Source organism: Anomaloglossus baeobatrachus, chromosome 4, assembly GCF_048569485.1.
Source record: "Anomaloglossus baeobatrachus isolate aAnoBae1 chromosome 4, aAnoBae1.hap1, whole genome shotgun sequence".
NCBI lineage: Eukaryota > Metazoa > Chordata > Amphibia > Anura > Aromobatidae > Anomaloglossus > Anomaloglossus baeobatrachus.
In genome coordinates this window covers 434,328,389-434,345,232 of record NC_134356.1, presented here as the reverse complement: position 1 = coordinate 434,345,232, position 16,844 = coordinate 434,328,389, and the positions used below count along the sequence as shown (strand labels likewise).

The 16,844-nt window shown below is 48.1% G+C and overlaps 1 protein-coding gene across 2 annotated transcripts in view; it reads left to right on the top strand.

Annotated features, from left to right (window-relative positions):
- Nucleotides 1–16,844, top strand: part of SCAPER (S-phase cyclin A associated protein in the ER) — a 542,550-nt gene that overhangs the window by 30,638 nt on the left and 495,068 nt on the right. For both annotated transcript variants that reach the window (XM_075345474.1, XM_075345473.1), the window contains exon 3: nucleotides 10,443–10,510. In XM_075345474.1, coding sequence (XP_075201589.1) covers nucleotides 10,443–10,510 — 68 coding nt within the window. The remainder of the gene's footprint in view (nucleotides 1–10,442; nucleotides 10,511–16,844) is intronic.

Below are 16,844 nucleotides of genomic sequence, written 5' to 3'. Positions count from 1 at the left end.
CACGCAGTCGGCAAGCCTTCCAGGAAGTCCGGCGGATTCTGATGTGGGTGGAAGCCACGGCCTCCACCATATCCGCAGTTCACATCCCCGGCGTAGAAAACTGGGAAGCAGACTTCCTCAGTCGCCAGGGCATGGACGCAGGGGAATGGTCCCTTCACCCGGACGTGTTTCAGGAAATCTGTCGCCGATGGGGAGTGCCGGACGTCGACCTAATGGCGTCCCGGCACAACAACAAGGTCCCGGCATTCATGGCGAGGTCGCGCGATCAAAGAGCTCTGGCGGCAGACGCATTGGTTCAAGATTGGTCGCAGTTCCGGCTCCCATACGTCTTTCCACCTCTGGCACTCTTGCCCAGAGTGTTACGCAAGATCAGATCCGATTGCAGCCGCGTCATACTCGTCGCCCCAGACTGGCCGAGGAGATCGTGGTATCCGGATCTGTGGCATCTCACGGTCGGTCGACCGTGGTCACTGCCAGACCGACCAGACTTACTGTCCCAAGGGCCGTTTTTCCATCAGAATTCTGCGGCCCTGAACCTGACTGTGTGGCCATTGAGTCCTGGATCCTAGCGTCTGCAGGATTATCTCAAGGAGTCGTAGCCACAATGAGACAAGCTAGGAAGTCAACGTCTGCTAAGATCTACCACAGAACGTGGAAGATTTTCTTATCTTGGTGCTCTGCACAGAGAGTATCCCCTTGGCCATTTGCATTGCCCACCTTTCTTTCCTTCCTGCAATCGGGGTTGGAAAAGGGCTTGTCGCTCAGCTCCCTTAAAGGGCAAGTCTCGGCACTGTCGGTGTTTTTTCAGAAGCGTCTAGCACGTCTTCCTAAGGTGCGCACGTTCCTACAGGGGGTCTGTCATATTGTGCCCCCGTACAAGCGGCCGTTAGATCCATGGGATCTGAACAGAGTACTTGTTGCTCTGCAAAAGCCGCCCTTCGAGCCTCTAAAGGACGTTTCCTTTTCTCGCCTGTCACAGAAAGTGGCGTTTCTTGTCGCGATCACATCGCTTCGGCGAGTGTCTGAGCTGGCAGCTTTGTCATCCAAGGCTCCTTTCCTGGTGTTCCACCAGGACAAGGTAGTGCTGCGCCCCATTCCGGAGTTTCTCCCTAAGGTCGTATCCTCGTTTCATCTTAATCAGGATATATCCTTGCCTTCCTTTTACCCTCATCCGGTTCACCGGTATGAAAAGGACTTACGTTTGCTAGATCTGGTGAGAGCACTCAGAATCTACATTTCCCGAACGGCGCCCATGCGCCGTTCCGATGCTCTTTTTGTCCTTGTCGCTGGTCCGCGCAAGGGATTGCAGGCTTCTAAAGCCACCCTGGCTCGATGGATCAAAGAACCAATTCTAGAGGCCTACCGCTCTGCGGGGCTTCCGGTTCCTTCAGGGCTAAAAGCCCACTCAACCAGAGCCGTGGGTGCGTCCTGGGCATTACGACACCAGGCTTCGGCTCAACAGGTGTGCCAGGCAGCAACCTGGTCCAGTCTGCACACTTTCACCAAGCATTATCAGGTGCATACCTATGCTTCGGCGGATGCCAGCTTAGGTAGAAGAGTCCTGCAGGCGGCAGTGACATCCCCGTAGGGGAGGGCTGTTTTTTTTTTTGCAGCTCTAACATGAGGTATTTCTTTACCCACCCAGGGACAGCTTTTGGACGTCCCAATCGTCTGGGTCTCCCAATAGAGCGCTGAAGAAGAAGGGAATTTTGTTACTTACCGTAAATTCCTTTTCTTCTAGCTCTTATTGGGAGACCCAGCACCCGCCCTGTTGTCCTTCGGGATTTTTTTGTTGTTTGCGGGTACACATGTTGTTCATGTTGAACGGTTTTTTCGGTTCTCCGATGTTTCTCGGAGTTAATTTGTTTAAACCAGTTATTGGCTTCCTCCTTCTTGCTTTGGCACTAAAACTGGAGTACCCGTGATACCACGGGGGGGTATAGCCAGAAGGGGAGGGGCCTTGCACTTTTTAGTGTAGTGCTTTGTGTGGCCTCCGGAGGGCAGTAGCTATACCCCAATCGTCTGGGTCTCCCAATAAGAGCTAGAAGAAAAGGAATTTACGGTAAGTAACAAAATTCCCTTCTTTCTGTTTTTAAGGCTGATTAATGGTTTGCATCTTGTAATAAACTCTCTGTATTTGCTCTCATGAAGTCTTCTCTTTATGGGAAACTTAGATACTGAAACACCTACTACCTGGAGAGTGTTCTTCATTTGGATGAATGTTGTGAAGGGGTTTTCCTTCACCATGGAAAGGATTCTGCGATCATCCACCACTCTTGTCTTTCGTGGCTGTCCAGGCCTTTTTGAGTTCCCAAGCTCAGTAGTGCGCTCTTATTTTTGGGGCAAAATGTACCAATCTCTGTTGATTTGGCCACTCTTAACATTTCTGTTTTCTCTCAGATGGATTTATTCTTTTTTTTCAGCCTCATGATGTTCTTTTTCTCTTCCATTAAGAGCTCCTTTGACCACACATCCTGGGTTCACAGCAGTAGTTTACAAATTCAAATACCACACCTGGAATCGGCTCCAGACATTTTACCTGTTTAATTGATGATAGATTAACTACTGAATAGCTTATGCAGCCCACTAAACAGCTTTTGAGATAATAATTGTCCAATTACTATTGCTCACTTCAAAAAGAGGCATCTACATATTAAACAGCTGTAATTCCTGCACCCTTAAGGTGGTGTCACACACAGCGACAACTACGTCGCTGCTACGTCACCATTTTCTGAGACGTTGCAGCGACGTCCAGTCGCTGTCGCTGTGTGTGACATCCAGCAATGACCTGGCCCCTGCTGTGAGGTCGCCGGTCATTGCTGAATGTCCAGCTTCATTTTTTGGTCGTCGCTCTCCCGCTGTGACGCACACATCGCTGTGTGTGACAGCGAGAGAGCGACGAAATGAAGCGAGCAGGGAGCAGGAGCCGGCGTCTGGCAGCTGCGGTAAGCTGTAACCACGGTAAACATCGGGTAACCAAGGGAAGACCTTTCCCTGGTTACCCGATATTTACCTTCGTTACCAGCGTCCGCCCTCGCTGCCAGTGCCGGCTCCTGCTCTCTGCACATGTAACTGCAGTACGCATCGGGTAATTAACCCGATGTGTACTGTAGCTAGGAGAGCAGGGAGCCAGCGCTCAGCAGTGTGCGCGGCTCCCTACTTTCTGCACATGTAGCTGCAGTACATATCGGTTAATTAACCCGATGTATACTGTAGCAAGGAGAGCAGGGAGCCAGCGCTAAGCGCGGCTCCCTGCTCTCTGCACATGTACCGTGTTTCCCCGAAAATAAGACAGCCCCCGAAAATAAGACATCCCAGGAGTTTTCAGGGAAGCTTTAATATAAGACATCCCCTGAAAATAAGACATAGCTGCAGTCAATAATGAAGTGTAATGCAGCGGTGAAAGAGTTAAAGACACTGCAAGACACTTCATTATAGGCAGCGGGCAACCCCCAGAAGAGAGAAGACAGAAGAAAGAAGACCGCCGATCATACTCACCAGAAGCCGACCGGGAGCAGGTGAGCGCATCAAGGTCCTGCAGCGGCGGAACACACACACACACACACACACACACACACACACACACACACACACACACACACAGACACAGACACAGACACATATCAGATCACACTCACTCACTCTCACATACACATCACACACACATCAGATCGCATCCACACACTCACAACCTCCGGCGATATCGCTTGCTTCTCGGCGGCGATACTGTGCGTGCAGTGACCTTCCAGGACCTGCCAAGGATCACATGGCCGGAAGCATGTGGTATCTCCGGATGTTGTGAGTGTGTGAGCGCGTATGTGCGATATCGTCAGTGTGTGTGAGTGTATGCGATCGGATGTGTGCGTGTATGCTGTGAGTGTGTGAGAGTGTATGCGATCGTATCTGTGAGTGTCGGCAGGAGGCAGAGGAGCACGGTGTGCAGCACAGCTGCTGGGACCGCCCACCGGAGGGCACAGGAAGAAGTGGGGTGTGGGTGTATGCGATCAGATGTGTGCGTGTATACTGTCTGATGGGTGACTGTGTGTGAACGTAAGCGATCGGATCTGTGAGTGTCGGCAGGAGGCAGAGGAGCACGGCGTGCAGCACAGCTGCTGGGATCGTGGGGTGGGTGGGAAGAAGTGGGGTGGGTGTGTGTTTGTGTGTGAGTGAGTGTGATCTGGTGTGTGTGTGTGTGTGTGTGCGCGTGTGTGTGTGTGTGTGTGCGTGTGTGTGTGAGATCTGATGTCGGCCAGACGCAGGGGAGGCGTGCAGGGTACCTGATGGGAGATCACAGGAGGATCTGGGAGCCATACAGATGCCCTGGGCTGGTAAGTATGACGATCCTGGGATGGGGGGCGGTCTGCTTTTTGTGGGGGGTAAACTTACCACCAACCATGTCTCCTCGAGAATAAGACACCCCCTGAAAATAAGACATAGTGCTTTTTTCAGGGCAAAAAAAAATATAAGACTGTCTTATTTTCGGGGAAACAGGGTAGCACAGCGTCGTTGTGATCGCTGCTGCTTCTGCTGTGTTAAACAGGTAAGCAGCGATCATAACAGTGACTTACAAGGTCGCTGTTGCGTCACAGAAAATGGTGACGTAACAGCGACGTCGTTGTTGCTGTCGCTATGTGTGAACCCAGCTTTAGGGGTGCTTCATACATAGCGAGATCGCTGCTGAGTCACGGTTTTTGTGACGCAGCAGTGACCTCATTAGCGATCTCGCTGTGTGTGACACAGAGCAGCGATCTGGCCCCTGCTGTGAGGTCGCTGCTCGTTACACACAGTGCTGGTTCATTTTTTAGTTGTTGCTCTCCCTCTGTGAAGCACACATCGCTGTGTGTGACAGCGAGAGAGCAACAATCTGAACGTGCAGGGAGCCGGCGTCTGGCAGCTGCGGTAAGCTGTAACCAATGTAAATATCGGGTAACCAAGGTAAGCCCTTTTCTTGGTTACCCGATATTTACCTTCGTTACCAGCGTCCGCCGCTCTCACGCTGCCAGTGCTGGCTCCCTGCTACCTGCAAACGTAGCCGGAGTTACACATCAGGTAAATAAGCAAATGTTTGCTTATTAACTCGATGTGTACTGTGGCTAGGAGTGCAGGCAGCCAGCGCTAAGCGGTGTGCGCTGGTAACCAACGTAAATATCGGGTAACCAAGCCCTTGGTTACGCTATATTTACCTTAGTTACCAAGTGCAGCGTTGCTTCCACGCGTCGCTGCTGGCTTGGGGCTGGTCACTGGTCGCTGGTGAGACCTGCCTGTTTGACAGCTCACCAGCGACCATGTAGCGATGCACCAGCAATCCTGACCAGGTCAGATCGCTGGTGGGATCGCTGGAGCGTCGCTAAAGTGTGACGGTACCTTTAGGCTACATGCGCACGCTGCTTCTTTTTCGTGTTCACAAACTGCAGCCAAAACTGCAGCCAAAACTGCAGCCAAAACTGCACCTTGTCAGAGAGAGCCTGGAAATGTCACAAAAAATTGTTTCATGTATTTTTCAGTTCAAACAAGCCCATAAAGCTTGTTGAATTGAAAAAAAAAAAATTAGAAATAAATAAATAATTAAAAAAAACTGGCGTGCGGTCCCCCCCCCAATTTTAATGCCAGCCAGATAAAGCCATACGGCTGAAGGCTGGTATTCTCAGGATGGGGAGCCCCACGTTATGGGGAGCCCCCCAGCCTAACAATATCAGCCAGCAGCCACCCAGAATTGCCGCATACATTAGATGCGACAGTTCTGGGACTGTACCCGGCTCTTCCCGATTTGCCCTGGTGCGTTGGCAAATCGGGGTAATAAGGAGTTATTGGCAGCCCATAGCTGCCAATAAGTCCTAGATTAATCATGTCAGGCGTCTATGAGATACCTTCCATGATTAATCTGTAAATTACAGTAAATAAACACACACACCCGAAAAATCCTTTATTAGAAATAAAAAACACAAACACATTCCCTCATTACCAATTTATTAACCCCGACAAAGCCCTCCATGTCCGGCGTAATCCAGCTCTGCTGCATGCAGGTGACCGGAGAAGCAGCAGACACTGCCGCTCCGGTCACCTCCATGCAGCTAATGAAGACAGCCGCGCGATCAGCTGAGCTGTCACCGAGGTTACCCGCGGCCACCGCTGAATCCAGCGGTGGCCGCGAGTAACCTCAGTGACAGCTCAGCTGATCGCGCTACAGTGTGGAGCCGGCAGGAGCGTGGAGCCGGCAGGAGCGTGGAGCCGGCAGGAGCGTGGAGGACGGGACTTTCAGCGGCGGCGGCGGTGGCAGTGAGAGGGGTCCATCATCTCCCCTGTGCGTGCACGCTGGGGACAGTGGTACTTCGGGGAACACGTGGAGGACGGGACTATCAGCGGCGGCAGCAGCGAGAGGGAAAAATCAATGTTTTCAGCTGCCAATGTCCATCCACCTCTCGCTGCTGCTGCTGATAGTCCCGTCCTCCACATCATCTCCCCTGGGGACAGCGGTACTTCGGGGAACACGTGGAGGACGGGACGGGACCACTTGCCTGACCTCACTTCCTGACAAATCACCTGCGTTTTTGCTAGCAAAAACGCAGGTAAAAGGCAGGTAAAATGCACCACTTGTGATTAGCATGCATTTTTCCTGCGTTTTTGATGCCCTCATTGATTTCAATGGGTGACAAATGTTGACAAAAACGCAGGAAGAATGAACATGCTGCATTTTTTTTGTCACAAACTTTTGACAAAAAAAACGCTGACAAATAAACTGCAATGTGCGCATGACAAATCTGACTTCTCATAGACTTTGCTGGGAAGTCAAATGTCAGAAAGTTCTGCTGACAAAACTGCAGCCAAAAAAGCAGCAAAAAAGCAGGAAAAGAAGCAGCGTGCGCATGTAGCCTTACTCCAACCAGGATATAAATACCCTTAAATTAAAGCTGAGAGTCTGAACATTAAGCCCATATTGATTATATTAGGCTACATGCGCACGCTGCTTCTTTTTCGTGTTCACAAAATGCAGCCAAAACTGCAGCCAAAACTGCAGCCAAAACTGCACCTTGTCAGAGAGAGCCTGGAAATGTCAAAAGAAATGTAGGTGCTTTTTTGGTGCTTTTTTGCTGCTTTTTTGGTGCGTTTTTGGCTGCAGTTTTGTCAACAATTGTTTCATGTATTTTTCAGTTCAAACAAGCCCATAAAGCTTGTTGAATTGAAAAAAAAAAAAAATTAGAAATAAATAAATAATTAAAAAAAACTGGCGTGCGGTCCCCCCAATTTTAATGCCAGCCAGATAAAGCCATACGGCTGAAGGCTGGTATTCTCAGGATGGGGAGCTCCACGTTATGGGGAGCCCCCCAGCCTAACAATATCAGTCAGCAGCCGCCCAGAATGGCCGCATCCATTAGATGCGGCTGTTCTGGGACTGTACCCGGCTCTTCCCGATTTGCCCTGGTGCGTTGGCAAATCGGGGTAATAAGGAGTTATTGGCAGCCCATAGCTGCCAATAAGTCCTAGATTAATCATGTCAGGCGTCTATGAGACACCCTCCATGATTAATCTGTAAATTACAGTAAATAAACACACACAAAATCATTTATTAGAAATAAAAAACACATACACATTCCCTCATTACCAATTTATTAACCCCGACAAACCCTCCATGTCCGGCGTAATCCAGCATGCTCCAGCGTCGCATCCAGCTGTGCTGCATGCAGGTGACCGGAGAAGCAGCAGACACCGCCGCTCCGGTCACCTCCATGCAGCTAATGGAGACAGCCGCGCGATCAGCCTGAGCTGTCACCGAGGTTACCCGCGGCCACCGCTGAATCCAGCGGTGGCCGCGAGTAACCTCAGTGACAGCTCAACTGATCGCGCTACAGCGTGGAGCCGGCAGGAGCGTGGAGCCGGCAGGAGCGTGGAGCCGGCAGGAGCGTGGAGCCCGGGACTTTCAGCGGCGGTGAGAGGGGTCCATCATCTCCCCTGTGCGTACACGCTGGGGACAGCGGTACGTCGGGGAACACGTGGAGGACGGGACTATCAGCGGCGGCAGCGAGAGGGGGATGGACATTGGCAGCTGAAAACATTGATTTTTCCCTCTCGCTGCTGCCGCCGCTGCTGATAGTCCCGTCCTCCACATCATCTCCCCCACGCTGGGGACAGTGGTACTTCAGGGAACACGTGGAGGACGGGACTATCAGCGGCGGCAGCAGAGAGAGATAAAAATCAATGTTTTCAGCTGCCAATGTCCATCCCCCTCTCGCTGCCGCCGCTGATAGTCCCGTCCTCCACATCATCTCCCCTGGGGACAGCGGTACTTCGGGGAACACATGGAGGACGGGACGGGACCACTTGCCTGACCTCACTTCCTGACAAATCACCTGCGTTTTTGCTAGCAAAAACGCAGGTAAAAGGCAGGTAAAATGCACCACTTTTGATAACATGCATTTTTTCCTGCGTTTTTGATGCCCTCATTGATTTCAATGGGTGACAAATGTTGACAAAAACGCAGGAAAGAATGAACATGGTGCATTTTTTTTGTCACAAACTTTTGACAAAAAAAACGCTGACAAATAAACTGCAGTGTGCGCATGACAAATCTGACTTCTCATAGACTTTGCTGGGAAGTCAGATGTCAGAAAGTTCTGCTGACAAAACTGCAGCCAAAAAAGCAGCAAAAAAGCAGCAAAAAAAGCAGCGTGCGCATGTAGCCTAACTGTATCTTGAATATGTGTTGGTAAACAGCTAAAATGACACAACCTTTGTTCCTGACCAAATATTTCTGTAAGTATAAAATAAATGTGATGGAGAGGGGTTATTGTAATAAAGCAACGTAACATGGTGGTAAGGACTCCTCTTCTATTTTGTGCTGTTACCTCAGCACTAGAAGTGCCCTGGATCTGGGTCACATATTGATTATGGGAAATACATCTCCTTCCAGGGGGCTGTCAGTGGTCCGGTTACACGGAAATAGAATACAAAATCAATGCACAAAATGGAATACATCTCTGGGCAATCAATATCCTTTGTACTGTACAGCCATGAATAAACCATCACATGGGCTCTGCCTGCTTACAGCTCAGCGTGCTTACCATGGGACGGGATGATGTAGAGCGCTAGAACCTGTTGTCATAGTACATGAATGTGGTTCTGATATCTTTATTATATATATTGTCAGCAGATCAGTTGTTTTTTGTCCCTCATTCTCCTTTACATTTAGAGATAGAAGTGTGAGTGAAAAGAAATAACACATCGCACAAAGCTTATTAGTATGTAGCATAACTCTTGTGCTTCTCCATATGTAATAGGTGAGCAATTTTATTCCCAAAGTGTGCCAAACGCAAGAGGTATACTGCAATTACAGGGGATGTGTATTCATATCGCTCTAATACATTTTTATGTTTGTTTGTTTTTGCCACACATTCATCTATAGTTGATAAGAATCCTTAAATCTTACAATTTTCACTCTACAGCTCCTCTTCACAATAGGCAGACCATTCCTGTTCTGTAGAAGTCACTTCTTAGCAGCTTTCTCATTATCATCACAGACAGGATTACTGTGAAAAGTAGCATCTTAAAAAAACAGGATAATTGTGGTATACTCCGCACTTCTGTACAAAGAATCACTCCAAATAATAAAAGCAATGGGGATGGTTTATTCTACGCGTTTCGAAGAGATAGCCACTCTTCTTCCTCAGGAAAATCCACTGATAAAAACAAAGTTGCATCTTCATATAGGTAACACTGAATCCACCATTCACAATGGGTGATGTCTCCAGCTCACCTCTACCACCTCCCTGCACAGTGACCTCTGCACAGATCACAGAGCATGCCTGAAAACTCCTTGTAAACATCTTTAGTATATTGCCTTCTATTGTCGATGTGGTCGATAGAGTCACTGTAAAGGGTGCTTTACACGCTGCGACCTCGCTAGCGATCTTGTTAGCGATGTAACACGCCAGATCGCACATGCGATTTTCCGAGATCGCACATGTGACCGGCGCTACAAAAATGACCTATGTGCGATCTAGGAAAATCTTATCTGCGATCTAGCATGTCACATCGCTAACGTGATCGCTAGCGAGGTTGCAGCGTGTAAAGCACCCTTAAAGCTCTAAACTATTATCACAGGACCGTAGTAGCATATTGGCTTAACGGGCTCCCCTCACTTCCTTCTTGTGATGTTAGTGGAATTGGAGACGTCATGTCTTCAGATATCTTCTGTCTCGCTTGCACGAGAGGTCAGAAATCAATAGGAGTGACGTCCCTGACCCCATGCATTTCCAGAAGTGAGTGGATCTGGATTGCAGTCAAGTCTCTCTACATAAAGAGGTGAAGAAGGTGCCAAACTATAATAAATGGGGAATGTTAGGTATCCAAGTGCTAAAATGTGCAGCGTCTTCAAGGATCATTCTATATACTCCTTACTATGCTAAGTCAGAAGAGACTGTAATTTATATGCTTTGTCTTCTTCACAGGCAAAGCCAAGTGGCCATGTGGAAAACCTAAGAGAGGAACCCACGGAGCGCACAAACCTCCTAAACCGGTATGTTTCATTTAGTACTTTATGTACATCAGTACGCATGGGATCTGGACTGCTCAGTCCTTTCCCTTCTTAAGCCTATGGATGCATTCTGAGTTTTTGGTGCAGACATTTTCTGCACCAAAATCTGCACCTTGTGGCAGAAAAACAAACAAAAAAACCCCGCATGCATATTTTGGTGCATTTTTTTGTGTTGTTGTGCCATGCACTTTTTTTTTTAGTGAAATCATTGGCTGGAAGGGCTACAAAAAGAAAGAAAAAAATGCATCAACAATTGACATGCTGCTTCTTTTTTCTGCACCGAAAACTGCAATGAAAAAAGAAGCAATGTGTGCACAGCACTTCGGAATGCTCATTGACTTTGCTGGCATAAGGGTAGACAAGCAGATGTAGGCCGCAAACTGCACCAAAAAAACGCATCAAAACTGCACTATGCGCACAAGGCCTACCTCTTTTCATTAATCAGTGGTTTACAATTGCACATATGGATTGCCACCGTCCAATGGAGCCAAGGGCCACATGAGAAATCCCAATTATATCGTGCGTTTTTATTATATAATTCTCAATATGGATATTCACATCCTATTGTTCATACCATGCGTGTGTGACCAGTTATAGTGACCGCCCAATGAATAACTGCAGGTGGAAACAATGAATCACTGAAACTTCTTAATTTTCCATCTGATTGAGGTGAATATCCGTGCATATTATTAACCCATTCAGTCTGCTTTCTGAGTAGGAATCACCCCGTTCCTCCTTCCACTTGCTTTGACAGATTTATCATGTCGGGGGAACCCACGTGCTCTGTAATTTTACACTTCTAATAAATCCATCTTAAAATCTGCTTTTCTTCCTTGTGGATTTTGATGCTGATTTAGATGTCTTGCGCTATAGAAATACCGCTGAATTGCAGAGAATTTCACTTATTTTTTTTTTTCTTTTTGCAAAAGGTGAAACAACACAATTCTATCACAAATCTGAATGAGAACCTGCATGTCTGTGGGGTATATTTTTCAGTAACCTGTGTTACATTTGTGTGTATCTGCCCTTATTGATCAAATTTAGGCTAGTGTCACATGACTGTAGATCCTCTCATCCAGAGAATCGGGGGCATTATGCTAATGACAATCTGATCAATCTGTGATCAGATTTGGATCAGAATCAACATAGTGTGATCCAATTGTCTCACATGAGAGAATCCTAGCCCACTGTGTGGAGAAGATGCAGAACAAAATTTCTCCATCTCCTCCATTGTGTGAGTTGTGGATGTCATCCGAGTGCAGTCCGATGATTTCCACGCACCCATACACTTGAATGGGTGTATCTCGTCTTATTTCACCATGAAATTGCAGCATTTTGTGATTTATTTTATTTCACTGTCAGATTCTGTCAGTGAAAAACAATTGGTCATCAGCACGGCACCATTGAATAGGATAGTACTTGTCCGATTTATACAGTGGTGTGAGCGAGCCCTTAGGGGTACTTTTTACACTACGACATCGCAGGTGCGATGTCGGTGGGGTCATGTCGAAAGTGACGCACTTCCGGCGTCGCTCTCGACATCGTAGTGTGTAAAGCCTAGATGATACGATTAACGAGCGCAAAAGCGTCGTAATCGTATCATCGGTTTAGCATCAGCGAAAACAATAATTACCTTGCTGCGACGGTCCGATGTTGTTCCTCGTTCCTGCGGCAGCACACATCGCTGTGTGTGAAGTCGCAGGAGCGAGGAGCATCTCCTACCTCCTTCACCGCGGCTCCTGTCGGCTATGCAGAAGGAAGGAGGTGGGCGGGATGTTTACGTCCCGCTCATCTCCGCCCCTCCGCTTCTATTGGCCGCCTGCCGTGTGACGTCGCTATGACGCCGCACGGCCCGCCCCCTTAATAAGGAGGCGGGTCGCCGGCCAGAGCGACATCGCAGGGCAAGGTGAGTGAATGTGAAGCTGGCGTAGCGATAATTTTCGCTACGCCAGCTATCACCACATATCGCAGCTGCGACAGGGGCGGGGACTATCGCACTCGGCATCGCAGCATCGGCTTGCGATGTCGTAGTGTGCAAAGTACCCCTTAGAGTATCTGCTCATATACTACTGGTAAAATATGTAGGTGACAAAAGAAGTGTCTCACGTTATAATCTCTATATTAGTGAAATAAATTAGGTTCCCACAACAAATATTTGGGGAGTTGTTTTTCCGCTGCATTTTTAGTGCATTTCCACAGCAGAGACGCAGTATAAACACATGTAATCCGCACATGACTTTGTTCGTAAAAATTTACCAAAAATAAGTCGGCCCTCAATCACACATACGTGTTGTATTCATTTTTCAACAGATAGAACACGTACCTGCTATAATTTATGATGCTGGTCACATGTCCGTTTTATCTGGCAGCACTAATAAAAAGGACCAATACAAGTCTATGGGTCTGTGAAAAACATCTGTGTGCTGTATGTTTTTAACACTGCAAAGTATAGGCGAAGCTGTGTAGTTTATTCATCCATCTGTGAAAAACACCGATTACACACGGATGGTAAAAACTGACACACTGGTGACACAGTAATCCAAAACACTGGTGACCATGGTATCATTTTTTCATGTACGTGTTTAAACACAGATGTCTGATTAAGACCTTAAAGGGGTTGTCCACTACTTTTACATTGATGACATATCCTTAGGATAGGTTATCAATGTCCGATTGGCTGGACATCGGGACATGCCGATCAGCTGTTAATGGTGCCAGCGTGGACAGGAGGCAGACAGAAATGTTCAGTTCTGGAGCTACCGCGTTCATTGATAGTGGCTGGGTACTGCACATCTGCCTTCCATTCAAATCAATAGGAGGCGAATGTACAGTACAAAGCCGCTATCAGTTCACGGGGCAGCTCCGGAACTGACCATCTCCGGCTGCCTACTGTTAAGAACAGCTGATTGGCAGGGGTCCCGGTTGTCGGACCCTGGCTGATCTGACATTGATGACCTATGCTAAGGAGAGGCCATCAATATAAAAGTAGTGGATAACCTCTTTTAAGGAATATTTCAAAAGAAAGCAGCTTTATTTATATCTAGTCAAAAATAGCAGCTGAAAAAAAGACGTGTAAAACAAAAAACAGGTACCAAATTTTGGTAAGTGGTGCAGAAATGCTGCAAAAAATCCAAATCTCACCAAATGCTCATTGTGGGAACTTAGCCTAACTTTTCCAAACTACATTATACTTGTCATGTGCTAGCTTTCCGTGCTGCTCGTGGAAGGGTTAAATGTAGTTTTTAGTGCAGTAAACGCAGGCAGCAGTTATTTGCTGCGCTAGCATAACAAGGCCCCGACTTTACTTAGCGGTGCATTAGTGAGCTCATCACTCACTCTTCCAGCAGGAAGCCAACGCTGGGAGTTCTCGGGGTTGTTGATAGACCCATAATCTCAGGCACGGAAGATTAATTGAAATGAGAGAACTGTTTATGATATTTCATGGCTGCCCGAGATAAGCACGTTTATTTTACATTCATTAATCCAAAGGGGATAAATCATCACAACAGAAGTTTATGCCTCAATATCTTTAGGAAATGTTGACTCTGTGGGGCTGAGGGGGTTTCATGACAATTCTTCCCCTGAAGACAAATTTACATTTTTTGGAGGAATTGAAGTGTTAATAAAAGATCAGAACCTGACCTCTGCCATATTTTACCTTACACTGTCTAGTTAATGCGATTATAATTAATTATAATGATCCTGGATTTTGGGGAAACTTAGTTTTATAGTTTAATTCTTTTTAAGGTGGAACTAGGGAATTTTTACGTGAAAATATGTTTATCCCTTACCCACCCCTTAAGTCCAAGATGTTTAAAAATATTAAAAAGAAAAGTATGCTCGCTTTACTGATCCCCTGACGCTCCTTTTCCAATGTTGCTTGGGTCTCCTACCATTCTTTGTACTTCCTGTTCCTGATGGTAAGACGTGACCGCTTTGGTCAATCATCGGCCTGACCATTGACCAGCGATTGCCAGCTGTGGACTGTATGACTGTATGGACTAAGCTGAAAATCCAAAGTGAGTCTTTGTACGTCTCGTACGTCTTTGTAAGTCTCGTCGCTTAATTGGGGAAGACAGAACCATGGTCTGGTCTACTGCCACCAGCCTCCTCAGTTTTTTTCTAGTGTCAGTTGAAGGCAAGGTTTAAGACCAGTTTTAGATAATAGGTTAGGCTTTAGCATCTCTTGTCTTCTCTCTTTTCAGATGTTTGCTTTCTGGGTAACTGTGCATTCCATTTCACCCAGGTAGCGACGGAGAGTACAGTCTGTATTATTTAGTCAGTATACTTTCACGTTGGTTTGGCCAGACAGTGGTACCTGATGTTCAGATGGTCAGGTACCGGTGGAGATCAGTTCACCAACAGGCTCCTGCCCACTCGCCCCACATAGTGTGCGCGGGCACGGAGCAGAAGACAGCCTGTCTACAGTACAGAGTACTACCCTTTTCTGTCCCCCCTTACTTCATCTTTTCCTACTCATTTTACCTGTCTTGGCTGTGCGCTGGAGACAGAATCTTGTCCCGTTGGGGGTGAGGGGGTTCACTGGATGCCCCTTGGTGTCTTGGGTGACACTGCTGCATGCAGAGGGGTGGGGCGGAGGAGGTGCAGCCAACACTACCTCAATTTTCAACTGTTCGTCTGTGCCCTGCCAGTTGGGTGGCTTTGACCAAGCTCCCAAGTGGGGAGCGTGGTCTACTGCCAGCAGTCATCTGGGCACTCCTATCCGATCAGGGCTGTGGCCCGGTCATGTGGTGTGGTCAGTTGTTCCTAGGCAGGCTCCTATCTGAGCTGCGCCCTTTGTTCTGTCCTTTCTGGATCACCTCTTTCTCTTCCTGCGGGAGAGCCATATTTGCAGCATGATCAACAGCCAGACGCTGGGACTTCTGCATTCCTCACCCCTGCATTTTTAGTAGGGGTGAGGGAGAGCAATCAATCATTTCACCCCTGCATGAGACACTTCACCCGGCTAGTCTCCTCTACATCACAAGGTTGTTTCCTTGGTTCCCTCGGTGGACTGCGGACCGGGTAGGCTATTTCCAACTGGGAGCTGATACTTGGGGCTTCCCAGCGGCGTCCTTGCACTGCTCCTGGTCTTCTGTTTTTTCTCTTCTTATCTTGCTCCTTCTCTCTTTCTGAATGTCAGAGTCAAGAGAGGACCATGCTTGCCCTCTGGTGCAGCCCGCACTAGTCACGTATTATGCATGTGCTGCATGTGGGAGCAAGTTCTCTACATGCCAGTCTATACCCTGTTGTGCCACTTGTATTCCTCCTCCCTTGCAGATGTCTGTTCAGGGGACCATGAAGATTTCGGAGTAGAACGTGTCTCCTCCTGAATGGGCCCGTGATCTAGCGCAAGCTGTCGTAGAACTAATCAGGGTATCCATGACCCTGGTTACTCTGGTGGAACATTTTCCGGTGACTTCGCATGCCCCAGGACCTCTGGCCGCCTCTGCGAGCTAGTCAGACCCTCCACTGACTGCTCACCAGTATGGCAGATCCCGGCTGCGATCTAAGCATTTTCTGATTTCCTCTCCTTCCAGGTCTCCCTCTCAGGATATAGTGGTCTGCCCTCTGTCTGGCCTTCGCTGCCACTTGGGTTGCTGTTCAGCTTGTGTTAAGCACTTGCAATGCAGTTTTTTAGCTGGGTCGCAAGAAGTGGAGTTAGCTGAAGTGGCAGGACCAGATTGCGCAAACAGCTATATATGTGTGTTCTGTATCCCTTGATGTGGCAGAATGTTCCGCTCAGGCTGAAAGCAATTGTGTGGCTATCTGCCGCACACTGTGGCTTAAAGTTTGAAGAGCGAATTTATCCTTGAAGAAGGCTTAAGCTGGGTTCACACTAAGCGACAGCGACAACGACGTCGCTGTTACGTCACCATTTTCTGTGACGTAACAGCGACCTTGTAAGTCGCTGTTATGATCGTTGCTTAGCTGTTAAACACAGCAGCCGAAGCAGCGATCATAACGACACGCTTCGCTGTGCTGCAACATGTGCAGAGAGCAGGGAGCCGCGCACACTGCTTAGTGCTGGCTCCCTGCACTCCTAGCTACAGTACACATCGGGTTAATTACCCGATGTGTACTGCAGCCACATGTGCAGAGAGCTGGGAGCCGGCGCTGGCAGCGTGAGAGCTGCGGAGGCTGGTAACGAAGGTAAATATTGGGTAACCACCTTGGTTACCCGATGTTTACCTTGGTTACAGCTTACCGCAGGCTGTCAGACGCCGGCTCCTGCTATCTGCACATTCAGGATTGTTGCTCTCTCGCTGTCACACACAGCGATGTGTGCTTATCAGCGGAGAGCAACAATAAAAAA